Below are 27,139 nucleotides of genomic sequence, written 5' to 3' on the forward strand. Positions count from 1 at the left end.
CAAACGCATGCATGCATGGACTGAATAAATTGCAGTTTACCTATTGCAACAGACAGCAGAAGTTTTTGAGATCAACAATGCATAAATGGTAAGGAAGACAGAAAAGTGAGATGTGTCATTTCGAATAAACATCACTGAGCATTTGTGTTTGTGTGTGTGTGTATATATATATATATATATATAAAAATGTATACTTGTGTGTGTGTGCCCTCTAGCAGACGGGGAGATGATGCAAGGGAGCCTGGCAGGGTACTACTGAGACTAAAAGAAGATAGTGAGACTGACGTTTTAGACGACTGAGAGCTGGGCTTGTAGCTGAATGACACACACACACACACACCTTCTCACATACACACACACACAGAGCCAGGGGCGATGGAGGAGAAGAGACTGAGGAAGACTTTGATCACCGAACTGAGCACATTCAAGCACTCAACCAGAGAGGGCAGCCAGTGATGAGGAGGAGAGAGGAGAGCGCCCAGGGAGAGAAAGGGGGAGGGAGGGAGGGGGGGGGGGGGGGGGGGGGGGGGGGGCATCGGATTGTTTTCTGACCTCTACGCTCATTGATACAGATGTTAAGGCATGAACACACAGACAATCAGGCATCCGACACAGACGCCACTGCGCTCTGTTGTATTGAAAGGAAAAAACAGTCTCTTTTCTTGGTTTTCTTGACATGTTTCTTGATCGTGCAAACCCACGCTGACAAAACTAATTTCATTTCAGCCGTATGAACACTGTGCCTGGGCATGAGCATATTGAAAGTGGTGGCAAAATTCAGAAAATTTAATTCACACTCATTTCTTTAGCCTCTGGCGGCTTGCTAACTTCCGAATGGTAAATATTGCATTATCAAGCAGAGAGCAGACACACACCAGTGTCACATAGGAATTCCCGCGGCTTATATTATATACTTTGCAAACAGTGTATGTCCGAAAACAGGCAGCTATAGCACTACAGATCTGTCCTCCACGCCTGAGATGCAGGTGGATAAACCTATGTGCTGTTTGCGAAGAGAGCTGGTAATTATCGTTGGCATTTTGACAAGTGTTTGCCAGAGTGAAGGTCAACTCTGTCTGCGTGGGAGATCTATGCTAATCTGCTCAGCTGGAAAAGACTACCACTCACCACTCAAATGGTAGCTAGCACCATTATGCAGCCACAGCTACTGTGTTTTCACTTTAGAGCTGTCTGCATGTGTGTGTGTGTGTGTGTGTGTGTGTGTGTGTGTGTGAGAAAGAGCGAGCGAGCGAGTGAGAGAGTGTGTGTGTGTGTGTGTGCTCAGATCAGAGAGAGTACCAGGCCTTCCCACGGAGAAGAGAGAACAGACAGACAGAATAAGGCAGACAGACAGAGACAAATGGAGCAACATGGAAAAGAAACCCAGTTATATTTAGGCTGGCTCTCTTATGATTTTAGAACAAAACAATAGACATAGTGTGGGCGGAGTACATCTGCCCACAAAGTCTCTCCTCTCGGCTTTAGGGCAAACTTCTCAATAAGTGTGTTTACATCCGTCTGTTTTTATGCAAATTTTCAATTTGCGGATAAAAAAAAACCTGAGTGGAAATAAAATAAAATCTTGCGAAAACATTTTTCCATGCTTGGCTGAGGTGGAAAAGTTGATGTATCACTAAGAACAAGGTGCATTGGAAACAGTCTTAGTGAATAAACCATGACTTACATGAAGCGTGTGACTTAAACTTCCACTGAAGCTTCTGCTCCACCAAAGAGACGGAAAATTGCGGCATAAAAAAATGTCATATCTGTGCGGAGCGATGAGGAGACTGTAACACATGAACATAAACATAAATGAAAAAAAACATTAAATGCCGTATTTCAATTCTGTTATTGTTTGTTTGGGGTTTGACTGCCGCCCTTTTATCATGTCATCTCGGGACACCATTTTCTTCAGCAGTGGTTTAATGGCACCTGAAAATTTGCGCCACTAACTGTTTATCTCGATGCACCTGACGCATAATATTCGTATAGCAGCAGTGGATGGAAACATTTTTTCCACATATTCTTGTGCAGATTTCCTGTGAATTCGGTTAAAACATTTAAAGGAAACCTGACTGCTGTTTTCCACCCAAAATACACAGGAATTTTTCTCACCAACATTTTCCTCCTCACTCTCCCGTGGTCTCCCCTCTGCTGTCACTCACATGTGAATGTGCGTGTGTGACAGAAGCAGAGGCAGAAACATGGAGACAGACATTGTCTACGTCCACGTCTCTGCGTGTCTCCCTCGGGTGACAGCCGTGTGTCAGGGTCTCTGCTCTTTGGTCCAGATGGCCCAGCCAGTTGCTCCCAGGGTCCCCAGGCTCCCAGCACTCATTGACCAGGGCCGGGGTTCTCACGGCCTGGGGGCCCGCGGACTCATTGGTGTGGCCTGGCCTTTGGGGCCTTTGGGGCCTCCGAGGGGCTCAGAGGTCGCCCAGCCGTGACAGCCAAGACAATAGGAGTGTCCTCACCCAGCTCCCACCCACCACCTACCAGCCTCTCTTAACACACACATATGCACTCCCTCACCACGGTGTTTGGCCTGGTCATCCCTAACCACACCGGGTGTCAGTTTTTATATCGAACACTCACACAACCTGCTGATCAATTAAATAACATCACATAACAACCATTCATCAGGAAGCCAAAACATCAAATGTAATTATCACACAAATGGGTGGAAAATCTGCAAGATGACTGATCTATCTATATCACATCTATATCTGATCACATCTATATCATCAATTAAAAAAATAATGACAGGACACTTCATGAAGTAAAAACAACCTTCCTACACATATATCCACCTATTCGCTATAAAGTGCACAAACATGTAAGTGGAAACCATCATAAACTACAAAATGAGCAAAAGCAACTCCCGCAGATCTGGTTTCCCACAGCTGAAGGTGATTCACATGTTTAGAAATCACATCGAGATTGAGAGAAGAAGCAAGACGGCTAAAAAGTTCTAAACAAACACATTTCAGCATTGGTTTTAACAGCTTGGTTGCCACTTCATCAAATATTGAATAAATCATTTTCTTGGCACAGCATGAACACAGCTGCAAAAAAAAAAAAAAAAAAAAAAAAAAATCACACACACACACACACACACAAACACGCACACATCCGCACACGTGCACACAAACACGGACACACAGAATGCCTTGTAGTTTTGATAAAGCAGCAGCTTTCTCTTTTGTTTTGCAGCCGAGCAGGGATTAGGCAGTGCGGGTCTTTGTCCTGCGGTTTTCCAGTTGAGCAGAACACAAGAGCCTCTACCTCCACTAATACAGTCAGACCTCCCAGCAGGCCTTTCACCACACAGCCGCTAAGAACCTGCTGCCCAAAAGATGCTTTTCAATGAGTTATCAAATCTCCTCTATACTGTCCATGCCTTTCAACCGAGTCTCTTTGTCTATTCTTTGTCTATTGAACACATCGAATAGAACTGATGGGCAGATAGATGGACAGCAGAATGTAGCAGAGCCATATTAACCTCATTCATGCGCTGCAGAGTGCAGTCAAGGTAACAGCGGTAAAGTTTTAATATATTGTTGCATCTGAATGTACATGTACAGTGCAAGTATAACAAACTAACCACATCCATTTATATTAAATCATACAATATTTGAAATAATTTTCCGTCAGGAAAATTAATCAGCTACAATTGTGATAATCAAACTATTTAAGTAATTTAATTCAGAACATTTGTTAACTTCAGCTTCTTAAATGTTTCTTTTCTCTGTTACCTAAAATATATCACTGTAAAAAGATATAAATAAATTAATCAAAAAATAGCCAACAGAATAGTTGATAATGGAAATAATTGTTAGTTGTAACTCAGCAATAATATATACAAATCTCTAAAGCAGCATTTGAGTACAAATTTGTGTGCATTCTCATGCTGATGATAAATGAGTGATCATACCTGTTTTAACCTGTTTGTAGCTCTGTTTGTTCTTTTATTTGTTAACTGTGGACTTGCTGCTCAGGCGTGTGATTCTTACATACATCAGACCATCTATGGTGGATCATAATGATCAAAATCTATGGGTTGGTGTTCCACAATCTTTGTGCCCTCATTAGTACGTCCGGTCAGTGATCCCAGCTGACTTCCTGCAGACACTGAAGGAAGAGCGGGACAAGGGCCAGAGTCGAGGCCAAGTTGGAAGTGAAGCAAGGAGACCTCAGAAAATGGCGCCGGTCACTTCTGGTGAACCTTGGTATATCCTGCTGCTCGTGGTTGGGAATGTCAGACTCCTGTCACTCGTGCGTCTTTTTCCCAACACTCCTGAAAGGTGATCGCTTTTCCTCAGGTGAAGGGAGTTTACCTCCGCGTCAGAGTGAACTGCCCCACAGTTACCCCGCTGAAAGCTGGGACTCCTCATCTCTTAGGATGTAGACCAGACTGGTTCCAGTGATCAAATTAGCATTTAATATTTAGTAATAATAGTTTAGTTAGCAAAATGAAAACCTCCTCTAGTCCTTTAACAAAATTGGTTCAATGCTATAAAAAAAAAAAAAATCGAGAAGCATATAATTATTTATAGCAGAACTTCTTATTTCTGCCCCAGCTGGTGATAAGAAATGTGAAAGTCTTGATTCTCCATCCTCTTCTGTTCTCTAACCTCCATAATGCAGGCTTTCAGTCTTGATCCAGCGGTAACCCCCGGAGCTGAAAAATGAAACCCACACAAAACGCAGAAACTGTAGTTCATCTAATCGCCACTAGGGGCAGCCATTTTGCTCATAAAGCGAGTCAACCTCCAGTTTTGGTCTCTACAGCAAATTTTTCCATTCACTGTGCGGGGGGCTAGTGACTAGCCGCTAGGTGGTTCAGCAACCAGGCTTCATTCAGCCTGCGTCAGCTCCACCTCTTTGCTTATTTTTGGATTAGCCAACCACATTGAGCATCACAACGGCTCTTTAGAAACCTAAGGCTGACATCACCGACACTACGCTTACGTGTTATACAGTCTACAGTCTTGACCAGCATAAAAATTGTGATTGAGATGATTATTCATGTATTTATTCAATCCGCTCTTGACAATAGCTTTTTTTGGTCTTTTATTGTGAAGCACATCAGTTCTTGAAAGTTGTTATATAAATAAATGTATTTACTTGCTACTTAGTTAATGGTTATTAATCAGCTATAAAGAAAAATATATTTGCTAAATTTACAACAGCATTCCACACTTTTAGATTTTCTAGTTTAATAGCTGCTATAAAGCATGCCGTACAGGCTCTCAGCAGCAGGTTGAGCACAGAATACAGCAGGGGTTTTGATGAGTTCATTAAGAGGCCACGTCATTTATGCAGAGTCACACATAAGGCAAGGTCAACCAGGATTACCCAGGTGGCCTCTGCATGTGGTTGATTTTCAGATACCACTTAAACCATGCTGTTGCTCCACAACCTAGTAACCACTTTGAAACCACTATTGCCATATTGTACTGAATTCAAAGCCATGCATGCATATCTGGAGTTCGAAAACAGCTAGAAAATGATTTGAAATACTGAAAGGAGAGTTTCTGCATTCACTTCACATTGTTTTTAATATCAAGGGGAGAGTGGGAATTCCGCCCCACTTCACACTGTGGTGGAAATAGAAGGGGACAATAAGGTAGGAGGGGGGGCACAGGAGATAAAGCTGCAGCACGATTTGATCTAAGGTCAGTGGGGGCACACAAGTAGCTCCAATCACAAAGGATTTAACCACTTCTATCTCCAAGCGCCATTTTGAATACATTTCAGAGCTGCAGCCCATGGTCAGTCGGGATTGAATGACAACTTTGATGCATCTGAACCATAAGAAGTTTGATAAGCTCCTTCCGTTGTCTTTTACAAATCACAATTCAGGTGGGCTGTCTTCATAATTCATCAACATGGGTCAGGCCAATGATCATGTTGACTTAACATTTGGTGTGACATTTCAGCCCGGCTCATGCCTGTCATTAGCTCTCACCACACGCCACCTCATCAAAGTCAGTCACACACAAGAGAGGAGGGAGAAGAAGAGATGAAGGAAGAGAAAAAAGACAGGATGTTATGATACAGTATAATTATTACACTTCACGGAGACGAGGTAAATCTACAGCACCTGCAATATTTGCTCATTTAATGATTTTGTTAAACAAACATTACAAAAATGGGAGGACGGTGAGGGATGCACACAGATACACACTGTAATCCCACAAAACACACACGTGCAAAAACTCACACTCGAAACTGAACCGAAGCTCAACCCCCGGCCCAACCTTCCTTGCAGTAAATCTGTATCATCAGCCATCATCCAGCACATCCCTAATAAGAAACGAGTCGGTGCCAAAAAATGTCGCTGCGCAGAAAAAGTGGAGCAGCAACACATTTCAGCCAATAACAACACCACCATGTTGATTCCAGTAGGGTGATATTGGATGATATTGACTGTTGGGAGTATTGCTGTGCTTCTCAAAGTCATTTCCGACCAAAGCAAGGACATCCACACACACACACACACACACACACACACACACACACACACATACACCGACACCAGCACCGGGCAGATCGGAGTGCAGACAATGAACAGGGGAGCGGAGGCAACAGATACTGACAACCCTCCTTTCTGTGGGTGACAGCTCTCCATCAGTCTACATCAAACAAGTGCATACATGCAGGCACACAAACACACACACACACACACACACACACACACAGGAGCATACACTCTAACTGATTGGCTGGTGTAAACCTGTTTCAACCTGCCAGCCTGTTGGACATAATAGAAGACCAAATAAGCTGTCCTGTAAGTGTGTATGAGAGAGTGTGTGTGTGTGCCCACTAGACTCATCATCTCAGTAATTGATGGTCATCTGTCATTGCACACTGTTGATAATCTTCTTTGGGACAGGGGTTTGTCTGAACAAGATGAACACCAGCCTATCTACTGTATCTGGAGAGACTAATCTGTGTTCTCATTTACAGAAGCACAGACGGTGACAGAGTGGTCTGGCAAGTGAAAATGAGAAGAATCGCAGTGAAGGTTGTCAACAGGCTCATCGTGTGAAAGGTGATAAAATACAGACAGCTCTTACCTGCGACTTGAACGAGATCTGCAGTGGTCACGTTCTTGGGGTTGGGGCCAATTCTGAAAGTCAACGCTGGGCCCAAGATGCTGCAGAAAAACAGCAAAGATAGGGCAAAATGAGCAGCTGTATTTAAAGGGATAATTTGACATTGACATTCTTTCTTGCCAAGACTTAGATGAGAAGGATTCAGCTAGCCAACTTGTCGTTTTTATACTGAGATTAAACATAACCTGTGAATTAGTGACCTTTCAAGGTGCTGGATGTGATTTTTTTTTTTTTTTACATTTGGACAACCACAGGCCAGCTGTCTCTCATTCTTTGTGCTTAGATAAGCTAACCGGCTGCTGGCTATAGCATATTCGCTGGACAGATTGGACTTGTCATCAACCATATAATCAAACTCAAGAACAAGCAAAGCATAACGCAGATATTGACAGAATGCACAAATAAAAGGTGTGAATGATGAGAAGAGAAGCTGTAAAGTACCCAATCCTGTATTTCTGAAAGAAATGTGAATCATCATGAATTCTCTTTCTTTTTCAGTTTGAATTTGGCCAAATTACATCAGCTGAGCACCTTGTTTTCTTTTCACCTACAGTAACCTGCCTGTAGTCCCTGGATCCCTATATTATCCTCTGCCTGGTCAGGAGTCAGCAACAGACTTCTGTCCCTGGAGCAGAATAAATGTTTAAGGTCCCTGAGGTTGGTTATAAAATAAAACTCTAACACCACTACCAGACTCTGAAAGAACTCCCGGCAGTGGTCAGGAAACACAGTGTATTTAACTGCATATTTTGAAGAAGCGTGTAAAGAAAAAAATCCTACTCATGTCTACCGTAACCTCCTAAAAAAATCAATTTTATAAGGAGCATTTGTGATGGCTAAAAGAAAAATTAAACAGCAAACTCATCGTCCCGGGGAGGGCTGTCTTTCAAAACAGGTTTCAACAAGGCATCAATAAGCATGTCATCCCCCCACGAATGATGAAGACCCTGTCGGGGCCAATCAGTAACAAATATGGCACCTTGTTTTGAGCTGTAATTGTAGTTCCCCAATGGGCCAATCAGGGTAATTCTGAATCCTGAAATGTAGCAGTGAGATATTTTTCCTCAAGTCAGAGAAAAAAATCAAAATAAAATCAGTGATGTCTGAGTTACTGATGATGATGCCATGAGTAAGCAAATGTTCAATGCGGGAGTCAGATGCATCACTCTCCCAAGTTCTAGGAAATATCTGACTCTTTAGCTGCTAAATGCCCCCCACTGTGTTCACAAGCTCGTTGCTAACTGTGTCTGCCGTTTGGTGCTGGGCAGTAAGTGTACAGTCGATTTTTAGTGTTGAAAACTGCTGCCTGCTGCACCTGGAAACGACACCAATAAGAGTTGTGAGAGGGAGCCAAAACCGTAAAAGTTGCGACCCGGAAAACCAAAACAATGAGACAGTCCGTAAAGCTGAGGCTCTCTTTCACAGAAACATGGATAGGGACAATACTTTCTCCTTAATTTCTATTATAATTAGTCATGGCGTGTTCAGATGTCTACTTGTGCCATCTTTCCATCAGCTCTAAATCACTAAGCCGTTACACAACCTCTTCATCATGTCTTCACGGTTAAGTCCTGGAAAGTGTACATACATTTTGAGTGTACTTCTGCAGACTGTATGACAGAAAGGCAAATTCATCAGACTGCCAGAGTGCTGTGACCCAGACCCACTCACCATCAGTCAGCCCGCTACAGAGGCGGCTACACTCCCTCGGCCAGGGGCAATATATGAGCTGATACTGCCAGACAGACGGACCCAACCGTGCACTGATGCATTTGTGAATAGGATCACACACACACACACACACACACACACACACACACACACACAAACAAGGCTCTGAAAAAAATATGTCCTTCCATAATGCCCTCACCTGGGCTCTGTTTGCTCGCGTAAATGTCAATATTTCCACAATCTTTACCCCTGTCTCCATACTCCCTGGCCAAAAGTGTTATGCCAGAGATCTTGATGCATCTCAAATTGAACTGACTGATTTTTTTTTTTTTCAAACCACACAAACCCTATTTAAATATACTAGGGGAAACAACACTAGCAGTTGGGAGATGAAGTTAAGACAGATAAGTTATCTGGAGGACTTCATACTGTCTCCTGTGTTATCGGATGTGTGAGCTTGGACTTCATATTAGCTCTGCTGCTGGGACATGATGTGTGTGTATGTGCAGACTGGTTGTCGGGATATTGGTATGGTGTGTGTGTGTGTGTGTGTGTGTGTGTGGTGTGTGTGTGTTTGCCTGCACAGACTGTGTGTGAGGATGGACTTGTGTGTGTATCCCACTCCCCCTAGTGTTTCTGACGAGTAAAACGCTTACGTCATCTGAAAAAGGAAAATATTATACACCAGCCCATCATCATCATCCCAAAAAATCTCTGTTCAAAAGGGAATATTCTGTGCTGATTACTGTAGTAGCTGACTCGAACATAATTGCGTGTCAGCGTCTGAAAATCTCAACAACATCGAAACCTCCAGCCGCCTCTTCTCACATTCTCTGTCTGGAATTATTTTCCACCTGCCTGTTGTCATATTTGAGAGTCTCTTCTGCAGTCTTCCTATCAGGGCTGATCGGAGTGAGCAAGAAGCGATCGGCCCCTGAAGCAGGACGGTGTGCTCTGACCCAGCTCTCTCTCGTACTCGAGCCGACTCATATTCAGGCAGAGGCTTTCAAACACTCACCTGCCGTGGCCACACAGCAAGAGGCACAATGGGCTTGCGTCACGTCCTCCATCTCGGGCTATTTCTACATGAATGCGCTTTCATTACTTTGTAAAAGGAAAGAGAAAGGGGATAAACAAGCCAAGAGGACATTTTTTTTATTTGTCCTCTGTATAGAACACTGTTATCAACATGAGGTGTAATACGGTGTTAAAGCTTCATTCAAAGCATCATCTGTATGTGGCTTTCACACTGGCTTATAAGCTTTAATGCACTGTGATCGTGGATGTATGCAGCGGTGGAAAAAATGTGCATTTACTCAAGTTCTGTAAGAAAGAGGAAAATATTGTACTTTCTTCGTGCACTACGTTTATTTGGCAGCTATCCTACTAGTTACTTTAAAGATTCTTATTTTACACATCTGCTCCTAAAATATGATGCCTTGTTGGATGAAGCTAAAGCAGGGAGAAAGCAAAGAAAGCAAGGAATGAAGGAGGAGGAAACACAAACAAAATGAAAACAAAATAGATAAATACATGGTTAGAAGACAGGGAGAATAAATTAGAAATGGATAAATAAGTAAACTGGGTCCTGACCCAACCCGTTTCCACCCTGACACCTCTTTGTCCGCAGGGCCAGACTAGAGATATCACTTATGGGCCTTGTTATTTATTTATTTTTCTCTTCCCTCTATATCCTTACACACACACACAACCCCCATAAACACACATACTCAAGTACATATAAGAAAATCTAAATGTTACCATTCAGTTTTACTCAGGTACCTCCTGTTAAATACTTAAGCTTATTTGTATTTTTATCCTTTCTTGTTGTTGTTTCTCTCTCTTGCCTTGCCATGTCTGATCAAGTAATCACTACTTTTACTCTTCATAAAAACAATGGGGAGGAAAGAATGAAACTACATAGTAATATATAAAGAATTAGCTTTACCTCAACCACCCACAACATTAAAATGCTACTTGCACATTAAGGCAGGGATTTTCAAAGTCTGACGCTCTGTGATATAGTTAGAATCAATACTATAATATTAATAAGGGAGTTTTCCGACAACAATATATGCAAATGCATACAAAATCACATGAAATAATGAATAATCTTTTTAAGATTTGCTCCAAATCATAACTCTGTCTTGTACAATGATGAACAAAATACAGAATGTTTGCATTGTCATTTTAAGATTCCACTGACCAAAGGATAATGTTATAAGTAATAATAACCAGAAATAATTTGCCAATAATATAATATAAAATAAATATATGCCACTCTGAAAGGTGTCATTGTGCATAATGAGTACTTTTACATTGGATACTTACTAAATTTTGTTGATAAAAAATTTATAATTCAACTTTCATAACATTTTTAATGCAATACTTATGTTTAAGTATTACTATGTTACTTTTACCTGAGTAAAGGATCGGAATACTCCATCCACCACTGGATATATGAATGATTGTATAGTGCAATAATGTCACTGGCTATTCTTCGGCATCCAGATATCAATCATTTTGTGCATCAGGAGTTGATTCTGAGTGATACCAAATGACAGGTGTGATAACAAGATTAACTCAATCAGTGCCGACATGATGACATACCCTGGTGTCCTTGCTCATCAAAACTAAATCCAAAGCTTAAATTTAAAGATAGAGATCAGAATGTCTCCTTGGTTGCATTTATTTTGAGGCCACTGTGTGTATTTTAAATGTTGAACTAGACACAGAGTACTGTCAGACAGATTTCAATCTCAATAGCTACTATCCGAGCCAGAATACTCTGTATCTACAGTTACAGTGTAGCCACAGACTGCAGTGCACTGGCTTTGGTGTTCATATGCTGCGGGTGTTACTGAACCACCCAGACTTCACTTTTCCTACAGGAGCGCCTTGAAAGGCTTGTCAGATCTTAGGCGAACACATCTCCTCTGCCTCCTACATGTACTGACACCAAATGTACAGCAGAACCATGGTACAAGCAGAAACCATCCCGGGTTCAAGGACAGTTCGCTCGCTCATTAATATATTAAAGGCCTCCTGCTGGACTACTTTCTCTATTTCCAGCTCTCGATCCACTGCTGCTTTCCTTTCTCTCTCTTCGCATCTAACTGAGAGCTGTTTGATAGCTTGACTGCTCACTTTTGACAAGGCGTACAGTGACAACAGTGGCGAGGCAGTGTTTCAAATACAATGTAGATGGATCAGTGTGTGTCTGGAGGTAATTAGGCCTGATTTCTCTCCCCACGAGAAGTCAAACACTCCAAAAGGTCAGAAAAAACGCCTACAGTCTATGGCACGGCATTTTCACACAAACAGACCTTGCAGAGCTTGGACAACCTTCATGTGTTTAGTCAAAACACAAAACAAAACCGTTTCAAACCCTTTCCAATTATCCTTTATGGAACGTATGGCTTGTAAACGGCAATGTAAATGATTATTTCTGACAATGTGGGTTCGTTTATGGGATGTTGTACATACGAGAGCTGGGTGAGGTCTGCGGCGTGGAGGTTCAGCCTCTGCGTCAGCCGCTCCATCAGGTCCGAGCCCTGGTCAGTGGTGAGGGAGCTGGGGGAGAAACACACAAACAGATAGGCGTCACAAGTTTGGAGGGCCATACCCATGCAAGATGCACGCAGCTATCCAGCCGTTAAAATGCAATTTTTTTAGGGAAATGCAGCCACAATTCATACCCACAAATGGGTCATTGCACAAAAGCAAAAGCTACAGCTGTCTGAATGGATGTACTGCACACATGTACACACTCATAGACAGACACACAGCCAGGCACAAACACAAACAAAAACACAAAGAGCTGTGCCGAGGGAAAAGGGATCAGTTGCCTCTTCAGGCTTGGTAAATCACCTGCTTTTTTCCAGCAATGAGACAAACAATAAGGTGCAAATGGAACCTGCATGAGGTGTAATGGCTGTATCATATGGAAGCGCCTTCCTCTCCCTTTCCTACTCTCATCTTTCTTCTTCTTTGCCTACATTCACTTTCTTTCCCACGCGCACACACACGTTGAAAGAAAAAACATGACAACACAAAGTACACAAACACACGGGCACGCACGCTTCCTCGCGGTGAGATGAGAATAATAAGGTGCAAATGGAATGGAGGTGAAGTGTAATGGTGGTCTGATAAAGCCATGCCTCATCTCTGCTCAGTCCGTGGCCGCTCTGTGACTCGGAGAGTAAATCGCCAAGGAAATAGACCAAACAAAGGCAATCTGCAGGCCAACGCGCTGGATGGAGAAAATGAGAAGGGCATACACACAAACGCAAACAAACACGGAAAGCTACTTTATTGCTGACAGCTTAACCTGGAATCACTGAGACTGCCAAGTGGCTGCAAGGTGACATGCACCAAAAAGTCATGGATCATAATGAGATATTGTTTGAATTTTGTTAACACTCCATAGCAGAGAAATGTGAAATGAACTGGGTACCAATTCCACGCAGGACTGGGTCCTGAATGCATTATCAGTTATATGTTTTCTTTTTTCAGATACTCAGCAATTATTACACATATTCAAGCTAAACATTGTGCTGAGATCCTTTATTTAGCCTGCATTTGACACCACAATACAGCAGCTTTTTTTTGTAACAGAACACAGAACAGTGTACTGAGCATGAGCGGCTGATTCACTCCACCTTTGAGAGAGTGGGTGGCTCTTTTTTCTCCACTTTTTTGAGGGGTTTTGAAAGTTAAAGATTCGCCGAAGCAATTCCAGACACGTTTGCATCCCTCTGCGGTAATTCTAGCAACTGGAGAGCTCCAGGAGTGACTTGGTTGTTGATGCTAGCACTTTTCCCCTTGGGTTTCTTTCTGCCTCCCTCTCTCTTCCATCCATACTTTTCCACTTTCCCCCCTCCACAGAGCTCCACTCCCTATTCCCCAAACCCCCCCATCCCCCTCACCCCACTACCACCACCACCACCACAATGTCAGGAGCTGTCAGATAAGCAGGTTTGCGTAGCCTCTCTGCAGGGTGCGAAGGAGCTGTGGATAACAACTGTGCAATCATCAGGTCTGCAGCAAATACAGACACCTCTATAGGCCAACTATAGATGTCCGCCCGGTGGGCTGAGGATAGACGAGGAGGAGGATGATGGGAAGATCATTCAGAAGGTGACCTGTTTTTTTCCCTAGTGCATACTCATCTATACTGTGTGTTTACATCTTAATCTGAGTTTCTGTATATGTGTGGCAATAAGGTGACGAAGATTGTGCCCATCGGACCTTTATGAGCTCACGTCTGTTGAACAGGTGAAGGACAACCCACTGACACTGGACTTGATAACGCCATAAAGGGATTTGAGCGAGGAGCAGGGGCGAAGACACAGTCGATAGGAACTTATCTTTGCTGAGCTTGAGCTGTCTGAGAGGTGAGAGAGAAGGAGAGAGAGGGAACTTGGCTACCCTTCCAGACATAGTATCATCATTAAAGCTGTAATATGGCTCAGTAATACCCACACACTGAGGGATTTATCATCCGTTCTATTGTAATCAGGTGCTGCATACACTACGGATTTCAAACTACAGTATTCTTTCCCATAAAGACATGCATACGTGGGTGGTTTTGACAGAAAGTGCGTCTCTCAAAGGCAGTTTTAAGTAACCGAACAAAGTAGACATATGCTTGGTATTAAGGTATGTAAAATAAGCTTGCCTTGAAACAGGTCCAACAGTACGGCTGACAACTGGCGAGTGGAGCAATAAACTATAATACGACGCTGTAAGCTACGCCATCAAGTCAGTTCATAAACACTACTCAAGAATGAGAGAGTAGTTTTTACAAGGTTGCTGGTGATGCTTTTTTTTTGTATGTGAGTTTTCAAGGACAATGATGAAAGTGAAAGAGGTAACTGACAGTAGATCAATCTATTGTCCATGTCTGTACTGCTGTCAACGGTAAAACGCAAAAGCCACAGTTAATATATGCCTACATCTATAATGTCACCTAGGACAGCTGCCACATTGTGTGTCTCTATTTTATACTCTAAAATTCAATGTAATCCCGTTTAGGAAGGTTTATTTATTGTGTGTGTGTGTGTGTGTGTTTATTTTTATTAGGAAGATTACATATCGCTGGTCAAATACATGGTATGTCTGACCACATTATCTTTATTCTAACTAGTTTGTAACATTCATCCTTAGAGGGATCTTTAGACAAATACACACAGCACAACAGGAAAACACACACCAAACAACACAAAACACAAACAGTAATAGAATAGTGTCTGTAAAATCCTAATAAAAGGCACCTGATGATTCATGACTAGTAGTCTGATCCTTCTTTAAAAACATTACAAATTTACATTACAAAACAAATTTACATAATGAATTTGGGTGCAAGCAGCCAGTTCAAACCACCCCATATTTAAAAGATAAGAATAACTGTTTGTTTTTTTAATATAATCATTATTTTATGTATTATATAAATACATAAATATTGATTCAACCACTAATTCCATAATTTCTAATGTTATTTTTTATAAACTATACTTCACTGCACCAACTTATTATTATTAATTATAAATATTATGATTTAGAAATTAGATTACAATCTGGTCATTCTAATTTCACTATGTCATATTGGCTATCTGAATCATACTCACTCTGAGCCGGTGATAATGTAGCCAAAGTGTCTGTCCTTCCCTCTGCTGGAAAACTCCTTCACCCCCACGTGGACCAGCTGAGTTTTGACTCTCATGTCCTTCTTCTGCGGCTCCTCAAGCTGCTTTTTCCCTGCTGGGGCCTCATGCCCCTGCATCCACTTCTGGATCTCTGAGTCTACCTGAGCGTCAGGCCCCTCTGCACCACCGGTTAAACGCTGGATGGAGCCTTCCTTTGCGGGCACGGCCACGGTCTTCTCCTCATAGCGGTGGGGTACGGGAACTTGGCCCTGTGTTGTCCGACTTTGCACATTCTCCAGCCCGACCATTTTCTGGAGGGGAGCTGGTGACTCAATGTTGACCTGTGGAGCATCACCGAAGGGCTCCAGGTTGAGGTAGTCCAGCAGCTTGGAAAAGAACGCTGTATGCTGTGTTGAATCAAAAAAGATTTTTCTTTAGAATAATGAAGACATTTTCTACTTCATTCACGTATTTATTACTTTTCGTTTCCCTTTAGAAGAGAGTCTATTAAGTTATGAGGACAAATTAATTAATACCTTGAATAGGGACTTCAATTCTATTGGATGTGTCAATCATTTAAAAGGTACAAATTTGTGCCGCATTCACAGATATTTCTGAGTCTGACTGCTGGTCAAAGGTCTAATGACATCCTTTTTCCGTACAAATAACATATTAAAGGGTGCATTCAGTAACTTTACTTACTTACTAAAGGTTAAACAAAATATTCATGGAATCATGAAAAACTATTTTAATTCATATTGCTTTTAAAGTTTAATTCAATGAAGATATTAAAGTTAGACTATACTCAAGGATTATTTTGAGATCCTTTTGTTGTGCGTTTTGCTTTCAAGTTCTAATAATTTAACAGTAAATGTTAGTGTGCAAAACTTTCAAATCATCCCTATTTGAAGTAACATTCAAAAGTGAATAAAGCTTAAGTTTGGACATGTCTCGCTCCCTCAGAAACCAATTTGTTGGTTGAGCAGAGTAATTTTAAATTCACCTTGTCAACAGGCTCTTTGTCTGCACCGTCTATTTGTTGGCCTGGAAACAAACACAATGTATGTGAGCAGATTGTGTGAAAACTGAAGTTCTCTTTTGTATTTAGCAAAGAAAACACAGTTATGATTCAGAATACATTTGGCAACACTTTCTATGGATTACAAAAAGCATTATTAAATTCAGAATGCCTTATACTCTTATATCTATGACAGAAAATAAACACATAGTTACTCAATACGATGCCAGCTCTCTTTCACAACAGAACAAACACCCACCTTGCTGTTTCATTCTCAGTATGTCTTTCTGGTTCAGACCCTGCCCTTTGTCTGATTTCAGGTTCTGGTCTTGATTCAGTTGCATGGCTACCAGTGGCTCCCTGTTGCCCTCCTTGTCGCCCCTGTAATCAGCGGCTCCAGGTCCTGGCAGGGCCCCAACCACAGGCCGCTCCTCATCCACCTCCTGCAGCGTTCCTGTGATGACCTCAGCCAGCTGGTCCAGGTCTTTGCCCATCAAAGCCTCCATGTTCATGCTGTGCCTTCCCAGCTGCTTGATCATATTCTGAATGAATCGCTCTGGACAGGAAACAGAGCAAATTGAGAATCCACAATCACACTAAGAGAACATTTTAATATAATTTAAGGGTAAAAATAAATAAATAACCCCCCCACAATTTTCCATAAAAGAACAAACACAAAACGGTTACATCTGTGCAAATATAAAAGCTAGTGGGTGAAATATCTATAAAAAGCTGATCATACCATCCACAACACCAAGAGGCTCTTTGGCGGTCAGTCGGTTTGATCCAGCCTTGTACAGGATTCTGTCTAGATTAGGGCTTTGGGTTTTGGAGCGAAAAGCCACCTGAGACTCTGCATGGTCACTCGGAGGTGGCCGGACATAGCTGAGGTAGTGGAGCTTTCCTTCGGGCCACGCAGCCTTGTTAACTGGGGCGTCCTGTTGACTGCTTTGTACCTCCGCAAGAAGCCGTCCCAGCTGGCTGGATAGCAGTTCGCTCCTTCCTGGGTCCCGGTTAGAGTAGGTTGTACTGAGCTTGGGGTGTCTGCCCTCTCCACTCTTGGTGAAGACTTTGGTGACTGGAGGTTGGCCGTCTCCTTTATGAAGGCTGTAGAGAGTGGTCTCCTTCCAGCCCTGCTGGGGTTTTGACCGGCTGGGCTCCAGTTGACCATCAGGCTTGATGTCAACATTCTACAACACAAAATGCCCACATGTAGAGCAATGTTAATATGTCAAACATGATTTTTAGCCATGCTAGCATCGTGACTCCAGGGATGGCTGATGGTCTGAAAATCAACCCACTGAAATATCTCCACAACTATTGGATGGATCGTCATTAAATTTAGTTTTGTGTTTTTACTATATCCATATTTTTCCTAACACTAAAATCAAAACATTATACCTACCAGCACTTAGCGTAAAAGCTCTGCTGTGCACGAGTGCAGCCTCATAGAGCTGCTAGTGTACCTGTAGACTCTAAGTTTTGTTCATTTCTGTAAAGCTAAAGTTGATATGAAACATTGATATATCAAACATAAATATCAAACATTGATATGATTAATCTTCAACATAGCTTCAGCTCTGCAACAGAACGATGGGTTGTGCTGGGTCAGCATTGTTGTGACAGGCTTTAGCATAAAAAGAGAAGCAACCTGGGCTCGACAAGACAGAACAGGATATGAATAGGGATACTAGATCAAAGACAACTGCCCTTGGAAATTACATTATGGAAATCATAGATGAGATAGTGTCACTCAAAGAGTAATTTCATGCATTTCCACAACAGACAACAAACTTTAAAAGCACATCCCTTCTGTCAGAGAAGTAGCAGCAATCCCTTATCTGAAAAGAAAAAATGATGAGTCATCTGATTTCAGAGTTAGCCATATGAGTTTATATTTGACACATGATGAATTATGTGTTTACAATGCACTGGTACGCAGGCATCTGAAGGCGTTTTAACCATTTGGCATTGTAGTTGGTATTAAAATTGGCACCAAAATGGGTGATTGTATCCTTTCCGTCTCTCTGTGAGGAAGAGAAATAATTTTTCTCGTCTGACTCATAAGGGCCCACGCTTCAATTCAGCGTACAGTATAGCCGATTGACTGAGCAGCATTATTATCCATGTCGCTGCTGCACTAATACTAGCTATCTCCCTTGGTGCTATTTTCTGTCCTTCAAATGTATATAGAGAAAATGTCAGTCTTTTCAAGCCCAGCATACTGAGAGGCCATAATAGCATTAGCACAGCGAGACAGGGGTGCTCTGCCATTCATGCTAACCATGTTTGCATTTTTCCATCACGCTACACAACAAAGGACCCCATCTCATCAATAAGGAAGGTCCTGAACTCTTCAACTTTGTATTATGGCTGCACTGACACAGCAGCAGGAAGCGGCTCGGCTATGAAGGATGCAGAGCACATTTCAAACAAAGCCAGGCTTCCACCCTAAATATGAGGATTGAATAATGTAAAGAGGTGATGGAAGATCTTTGTGTAAAAGGGTCCCTGCTCAGTGGGAGAGGGAAGAAAGACAGAAAGTGAGAAACAAAAGCCGCGCAGGGACAGGAGGGCGACCCCTACAAAATACACACTGACTCCTTTCCAAAAGGAATAGGAAGAGGCCCTTCCACAGTTTAGCCAAGGAAAACATGTTGTTTTATTTATATTGTTTGTTTACTCTGTGGACCAATATTTCATAACCCTGGACCTAAATGCCATATATCAAGCCAAATGGTTACACTATGACTTAAAAATACAGCAAGTTTCTTGAAGGACTCCCGCACTTCTTTAAAGTTGAAAAGGGTCACTATCAAAGCAGCAGAGGCTGAGATATCTTGACTTTTAGTCTCTCTAGCATAGATTAAGCTCCAAAAACACTGGATTCTACATTTCCCATAATGCAGCTAGATTTTTCTTTAGACCCTTGCTGCTCTTAAATGCGCTTGTCTTTCAACTCTACACCTCCAGGTTGTAAGAGACTCTTTTATTCTTCTACTAATCTGCATGACTTATCACACCTATCTAATCCACTCCAACATCAGCAACTGCTACAAGTCTACAGTGTAGAAGACTCTTACCTGAACGTTGGCTCCCTTTCGTTGGATTCCTGGTTGTCCATCGACCTCAGACTGCGTCAGGAAACCCAGGCCCGTCAGGTACTGCTGGAGGTTTCTGCTCAGATCTGTCTGTGCAGGCCTCAATTTCCTGTCTCTGGAGCTTGTGTACGCAGTCAGGGGGCTTGGGGGTGTGGCCTGATGGCGGAGAGGGACAATCCTCAGTTTGGAGAGCTCTCTAGAGATGACCTGCTGAGTGATGTCGTCCTGCCATGTCAAACCTGGAAACAAAGAGGTAACAGTGGGATCTTTTAAATACCTTTCGGATCAGTTTAACCTTGAAAAAATAACATTTCTGCAGACACCTCCAGGTCAAGCTAAAGAAATTAAACAAGCATTGATGCATTTAAGATTAAAGACAACAAACATCTAAAATTAAAATTATACAAAACATTACAAAACTCCAGAACTGTTTATAACAAACAGAAATGGGATAATATTTAAAACTACCAACTCAAGTTCCTGGCAAGAGTTCTGTTATTGATTTTTGTGGCTCTGACTGAAATTGTTTCCAGGGACAAAGTGAATATTGGAAGCAAAATGGCTGACTATTTTCACACCTTTGGGGCTTCTCATTTAATTATTTTATAAATTATTGCTTGGCATTGCTAAAGAGAATAAGGGAAAATATACATTTGGAAGAGAGGTTGAGATTTTATTGCCCGTATAAATGTATGGAATATATCTAACATATCTATTATCTAAAATACTTTTGGCTCCTTGTAAGAAAGCCATCACATGGACACAGCTGCAGGCAAGCCCTCCATCAAAGGACGAATTGTATGCAATTGTCAATGCAAGAAACTGACAATTTTACTTTTATCCTAAGACTATGATGTAAACAATATTTAAAATAGTGGGGAAAATGGACTATATACAGAATATATGCTTGTAAGACGTAACATACAGTATGTCATTGATTAATGTGACAACCAACTCATTTAGCTTGAAAATATCAATAAATATAAAGTGACAAAAGAAAAGAAATTCCAAACAATCTTTCATCTGTTTGACTGGAAATAATGTTAAAAATGTTTCACAGTATCCGTACAGCTGGTGACTGTACCATATCTATGTCCTCTGCTTTGGGGAAATTGTTCCTACTATAGTTCTCCCAGCTTTACAAGGTGCAGCAGGGATAAATCAGAATGGAGGAAGTCTAAAATAACATAACACTAAAAAAAAAGCCATGACTAAACATTCACACACATGTACGGGCACATGTATACACAGACATGTGCACACACACACCGCAGCCAGTCAACAAGCCCAGGGAGAATGTCACACTGCGGCCTGACGCCTTGCCAACATCTCTGCTAATTGCCAACACATAGTTGGGATGCAGAACTCCTGGGCAGGGGCAAAGCGCAGTGGTGCCAGGACCAGATGGAGTAACCCAAGCAAAAAAGATACCCAAAACATGGCCCCATTCCCAATGAGCCAAGAGGCGCAGCATTCCATCGGCAAAGATATTATACTGTTTTCAAGGAGCCAGGATGTTCACTGATCACACTTCATTCCAGTGCAGAAGCATTTTCTTAATGTGAAAGAAGTAATTATGATGTTGTGAAGGCTTAAATTCTTAGCTGCCACATATCTAACCTTTTACCGGATTCATTTGAAGAAACAATGCTGCTCCTAATGATGTGGATATGTTTCATATCAATAAACTAAACAGCCTGGGTTTAAACATATACAAAAAAATGAAAGTATCAACAGCACAGAATGTCTTCATTAGCCTGGTTTCTCACCCACAGACACTGGGTATTCTCATAGATATTCATAAGCACCAGATGAGGATCTGAGCAATGCAGAGCAGCTACAGATGCCTCCAGTCAGTCTTGGCAACGCTGAATGGAGCACAAAGAAGCGTATGTTGTCACTGTTCTGGAACGCAGCTCAGCCATCCATCCGTACAACAATGACAGTTAACTACCCATGGCTTAACCGATGTGGTGTGTACTTGTTATAAATATCAGTGCAGTGATGATCATTTATGCTATCATCAGTCGAGATGGGGAAAGCAGCCTTCAGCCCTAAAGGATCCATATGGTACTTGCGGTTAACTGCAGCTGGTTAAATGGGTTCAGTGTGATGGCGCCAGAACAGGATGAGGCTGGCTTCATTGACTGTGACACCTCTATCCCATCTGTCTGCTGGGGGATGCACTCATTTCCATACATACCATGTTCTGCGTGTCTGTGATGGGAAAGGTATGCCGACACAAATAACAGAATCAAAACGAGCCGCTTTGTAAAAGACCGAGTCAGGAAGAAAAGTGTTGGGGCCTTTACGGGCAGATTCCTCTCAGTCAACCTCTCAGCTTATTATCCTGGCACTGAGGAGCTAAATGTCATGCAAATTCATCTCTAAGTCCAGAGAAAGAGCACGTTCCATCACCAAGTGCAGCCGGTTTTCACCTGTTAAGGATAGCATGCTGTCTCGGGCAAAAGCAGCAGTTAATTAACGCCGTGCCATTAGTGCAACAGCTTTCAAACAAGCAAGATATTTCTGTTGGCCTCATGTCTGTTTGCCGTGTAACATAGAGCGAGGGAGAGAGAGAGAGGGAGGGCCCTCTAAATATTCAAAGCTTATTAGATGGGATCCCGTCTACACGTCTTGCAGTTTCATCTGGTGTTTTTCAAATGCAGATTTCCCCCTTTTTACTTTCCTTCTGTCCACCAACTGATTTTAAAGGCGTTAATGGAAGAGACCGTGAATAATTTAGCAGCAAGTTCTACCTAATTAGTCAAAATGAAATGTGTCAATCCAAATTTGACACTTAAACCAACAGTGCAATGGCGTGGCAGACCAAAAAATATGAATACATATTTAATTTCCCTCTTCACTGAAGCTATATGATATATTTACAGTCGTGAAATATTTAAATCACAAGAATTTAAAATAAAAGTTCTGTGAACTTGAACAAAGTTTGACTGCACAGTATGAGTTTGTAATAAATGACCCACTAGCATGTCAGAAAGGCTATCATCCTTTCTAACTACTGAAAGCTTACTAAAGATCAAGATAGTATGTGTTACTACATGTACGGCACTGACCACCTCTATGAAGTAAATTCATATTGCCTTTACTGCAAAACAGTTGGCAACATCTACCCCGAGTAAAAATCTGCAGCAGGTTTCTTTGAAATGATCCTTCCCCCTTCACAGACTTCATGGACTCACGCTGAATGATTCAATAAAAGCACTCTTGTTTTCACACAGCAGCATGTGAGTGTATCTGTGTCTGAGGTTTTTTTCTCTGCAGTACAATCTAGCAAGGTTGTCAAGGAACAGACAGAGTAGAATATGAGGGAAAACAACAATAGTTTTTGTCGATTGTCTGTCAGAGACAACATGTTTGTGCGGGAAGCAAAGGAGGACCATGAGTAACATGATTTCAGTAGCACTGGAGTGACATAATGTCAGTTTACGGTCACTGATTCTCCCTGACTGATGATTCCTGTCAATGGAGCTAATCCAAATGTCGCAATGCATAATCTTACTCCACTTGTCTATACTATGAAAGTATCCACCGCTCTGCACAGGATCAGGAGGTCAATCGACTGCAGGTTAGTGTAGTTAAACATGGTATATCATGTACACCAGTGTAACATTCTGACATGATTCTTTCTATTGTTGAGAGTACAGAGCTTGACAGTGGAAATACTGCCAAAGAATTGAAAAATATGCCATAAACTAGTCAAAAGACAAGGTAGCAGATTCACCAATTGTCATTCTTGGTAATTTGTTAAAATAGTGGGTCTTAAATTTCATACCTAAGCGACAAAAAGGCTTCTCATTTCCAGCCATTGACTGTGGATTTTGTCAACTGAATGTCTAGCAGATATGATCAGTTAGTGTAAGCTAATGCATACGACTAACGTACAACTCTGTGAGTTTGCTTTGTTGGTTTAGTTTTATAACGATAAATCTCTAAATGGTTTTTAAATTTACACATAATGGCTAAATACTGTACACGACATTGTGTAAAAAGACTGAGGCTAAATTTAACATGTCCCAGGCAAAAACTCTGCATATTCACAAGCCTATAAGGAGCAGCACTGTCCATGTAGTTTTCAGGGTAGACTAGCTAGTTCGCCCAAGTACTGTAGATAAATAAATTGTTATTCATTCTGACATAACTGTTGCATTGTTTGGAAGCTTACTATGAAAAAATACTGACAAGCAACACACTAGTGGGTTGTAGCCTATGTGTATTGTTCTTATTTTCAAATACATTTACAAGAGAAAAGAATTTAACGTTAGTGTTTGGCAAATGAAACTCCTTACTTTATACATATAGTTGTGTTTTGGCTCCCACAAGGTGGATGTTCTAGTCATGAGCTAGTAACCTAACCTGTTATCTCCAAAAATATTATAGTTAGCTAATAACATGCCGCTTGCCTTTTTAAATAAGTAGACAGTATGCTAGTTAGACAAAGCTAGAGAATGTTTAGTTAGTTGGTTATAATTTTACAGTTGTGTTCTTTGTCAGACAAGCTGGACAAACCTGCAGCGCCTAGTTACAATTGCTATGCTATGATTGGACAATTTCTCTTTAGGGCGGGATTTAGAAAAGCTTCAATTAAATGCTCCACCATTTCAATATATTGCACATCAAATGAATGCACCAGTTACTGAATTAGCCCCTGTCTGTATCTTCACACAATCACAGTCAGCACAAACACACCCACATTTAGCAGAGCCATAAAACTCCAAAGCAATATGACAGCAGCCTGGCTTTGAATGTGTATACATGCTGTGGCTGCACACAGTGAATACTAAAGTTGCTTGGGTGCTGTGTAATATAAAAGTAATTTGCAATTGGATGACAGGGCCTTGCATTCAGAAGGTATTGTAGTGAAAATATAATACCAGACAATGTACTCTGCCAATGGAAACACATCCAGACAACCCAAGCCCTTTTCTACAAGGGTCAATTCATATTGATCTGAATGACATTGTTGTTGTGCAGTGATCAGAGATTGTGTGATTTCTACCTGCGTCTCTAATGCAAGATAAAGAGGATTGGAAATCGATTCCACTGATGTTCCTCCCCGGTTTTTCAACTCTTCAATTTAGGTTACAGTGCAATGGTCTCAATAACCCTGTCTGGGCACAAAAAAAAAAAAAAGGAGTCCTGCACGTCTCAAAGATGACACTTCAATAGCTGTTGAGCTGATAAGAATAACGTACCACCAAGTATTAACAGTGCATTGTGGACTCATCCGAAGATAATGCTCTGTGTCTGCGGATGTAATTCTACAAGACAGAAAAGGGGGGAAATGATTCAAAGTGATGATGTCATGTCTGAGGCCTCTGTAAACGGGTGTCTAAAAACACAAGGTCAGAGAACAAGAAGCAAGATGAAAAGAATCCAAAAAGTTAAGCACCTCTTAAAATGAAGCAGGGGAAAAAATTAGACACCAGCTCTCCTCTCATGCTCCACACTCTCATTTGTTTATTTCTAAGCAAGAATTAAAATAAATGTGTGGCCTCGTCTGGCTTAATATTCATCACTGCATTTGTCCCCACTCTTCTTTTTTTTTTGATTTCCTCTGGTCGACTGCTTACTCTTAATGATTTTCAACACTGGTTCACGCCTGTTAACAGATATTAAGCTCAGAGTGGCCTGCAAAGCCAATTATGTTTGGAGGGTTGGCCTTTACGGTCACGGTCCGTATTAAAGGTACCTACTGCCCCCTGGTGGGTTATAACTGCAGTTACAGGCTGCTAAATGTGTGGGGAAAATATGCAGTAGAAATACACAATTTTCTTGGAAACACTTTATTTTACAGGTCTGTAATTTCTTACAAATGTATTAATAACTTCCTGAGAAGTTTTCTGAAAAAAAAAAAAGAATGTCATTAGTACTAATTATAAGGCAAACAGAGGCACAGACTGTTCTTTGAGTTGGATTTTTGAGTTTATAAGCAATTGTTAAAAGAACTGCTACATTTAATCCCAGGTTAATATTCATGTATCATTAATTTAGTATTGGAAACTTTACTCAGCCAGCCTGCTGTGCACATATTCTCCAGGTTAAACAAGCAAATAATAGGAATGAATTGATTAGAAATGCAGCAACTGAACACTGTGTACACATTATATCAACAAGCACCAATGCAAATATTAACTTGTAGGAAACTTCCTAGGAAATTATTCAGCATTTACAGGCCCGTAAAATAATGAACATATTCCAAAATACATGACATTGAAGCTGTTTTTTTATAGAATTGTTGGCATTTCATGGGCAGACGATACCTCTACAAGAGTTAATGGTTGAAACAGACCAGCCAGAGCCATTTGTTTAGCAGTTACAGCAATGAATCTATAACAGCAGACTGCCTGGAGGCTCCAGTTATTTCTAGCTGTTGTTCACACTGTAACAACCATCAGCAAGAAGAAGCTCTGTCTTCCACAGCCAGTACAAGACATGAATATAAAATCGGCCATATTAACGTGACAGAACTGAGGAGATGAGAATTTTAAATTCTCAGCATGACTCTAGCGTGGATCCAGGTTGGGAAACTTGAACTGCTGATTCTTAAATTCCTACATTATCTTCATTTATAATGAGCCATACGGTTACTTTTGTTATGAAGACATGTTATTGTAAATGTAATATATGTGCCTGAAGATGTCACCTGTTAAACAAACACATTAGCTGCTGCCATTGACCGAGTAGGGGAGACTGTCTAACATAATTACACTGCACACCTCACAGTTACTAAACCACAAAATTAGCTCTAAATGTCCTACCAGCATACAAGCCAATTAGATTGGCTGCTGGAGTAAGGCGATGATGGCAGAACAATGGCCTGATATGAGTCAAATGACCTGTTCTAGCACAATGGCGTTGTGCTTTTCTAGCCAAAGAGACAGCTTGGCTTATTTGGCTTGCTTCAAACAATGGCAGTTGACAAGCCTTTGCTGTAAGCCCTGTACATGTCTGGTAAATGCTGCTGAAAAAAAAAAATAAAAGAAAGAGAGACCCGGACAAAGACAGACAGGCAAACAGTATGTACCTCTGTGCGCCAGTTTCTGTAGGAGGATCCTGAGGCGTTGCAGAGCAGAGGAAGAAATATCGTATGTGTACAGGTTTGCAACGGCCAACTCCTGGCACCTTCCAAACACTCCATCTACAGAAAAAGAAAACGGGGATATTTTTTGATAGTTAAAAATGAGAAGCACACATCAGAAAGACGTAAGAAATATTTCTGAACACTGATTGTCATCTTGCAAAGTAAAACAAGGTTTACCGGCCAGGTTAAAATGTTGTAATGGTGTGTGGCACCTGCAATGTCGCTTCGCCTGACTTCCTATTTTGGGGGAGCTAATAGCTGACATCTTCCCTCTGACAGCACCACGATAAGCAGCCATTCATGGCAGGAAGGACTTTATCAGGGACCCTGGTAATCTCCCTATCAGCAGGCCTCCCGCCTCACTCAATACAGGTTGCTAGGCAACCCACGCCACAGAGTCCCTATCAGCTCCATAATTTAATGGCTGGTCTAGACCTCAGAAAGATGCTGAGGCTCAGGGGGTCAGAAAGCAGTGT

At 41.6% G+C, this 27,139-nt stretch overlaps 1 protein-coding gene across 2 annotated transcripts in view; it reads right to left on the reverse strand.

Moving 5' to 3' along the window:
• The window catches only part of ptprn2 (protein tyrosine phosphatase receptor type N2), a 133,883-nt gene that overhangs the window by 77,906 nt on the left and 28,838 nt on the right, over positions 1 to 27,139 (reverse strand). For both annotated transcript variants that reach the window (XM_038729639.1, XM_038729630.1), the window contains 8 exons: positions 26,607 to 26,720; positions 19,541 to 19,797; positions 17,200 to 17,647; positions 16,717 to 17,013; positions 16,443 to 16,483; positions 15,422 to 15,846; positions 12,279 to 12,365; positions 7,083 to 7,162 (listed from right to left, as the gene is read on the reverse strand). In XM_038729639.1, the coding sequence (XP_038585567.1) occupies positions 7,083 to 7,162; positions 12,279 to 12,365; positions 15,422 to 15,846; positions 16,443 to 16,483; positions 16,717 to 17,013; positions 17,200 to 17,647; positions 19,541 to 19,797; positions 26,607 to 26,720 (1,749 nt within the window). The remainder of the gene's footprint in view (positions 1 to 7,082; positions 7,163 to 12,278; positions 12,366 to 15,421; positions 15,847 to 16,442; positions 16,484 to 16,716; positions 17,014 to 17,199; positions 17,648 to 19,540; positions 19,798 to 26,606; positions 26,721 to 27,139) is intronic.

Source organism: Micropterus salmoides, unplaced genomic scaffold (genome assembly GCF_014851395.1).
Source record: "Micropterus salmoides isolate LMB-PRFRI ecotype aquatic unplaced genomic scaffold, ASM1485139v1 Ms_hic_scaffold_1, whole genome shotgun sequence".
NCBI classification, from domain to species: Eukaryota; Metazoa; Chordata; class Actinopteri; order Centrarchiformes; family Centrarchidae; genus Micropterus; species Micropterus salmoides.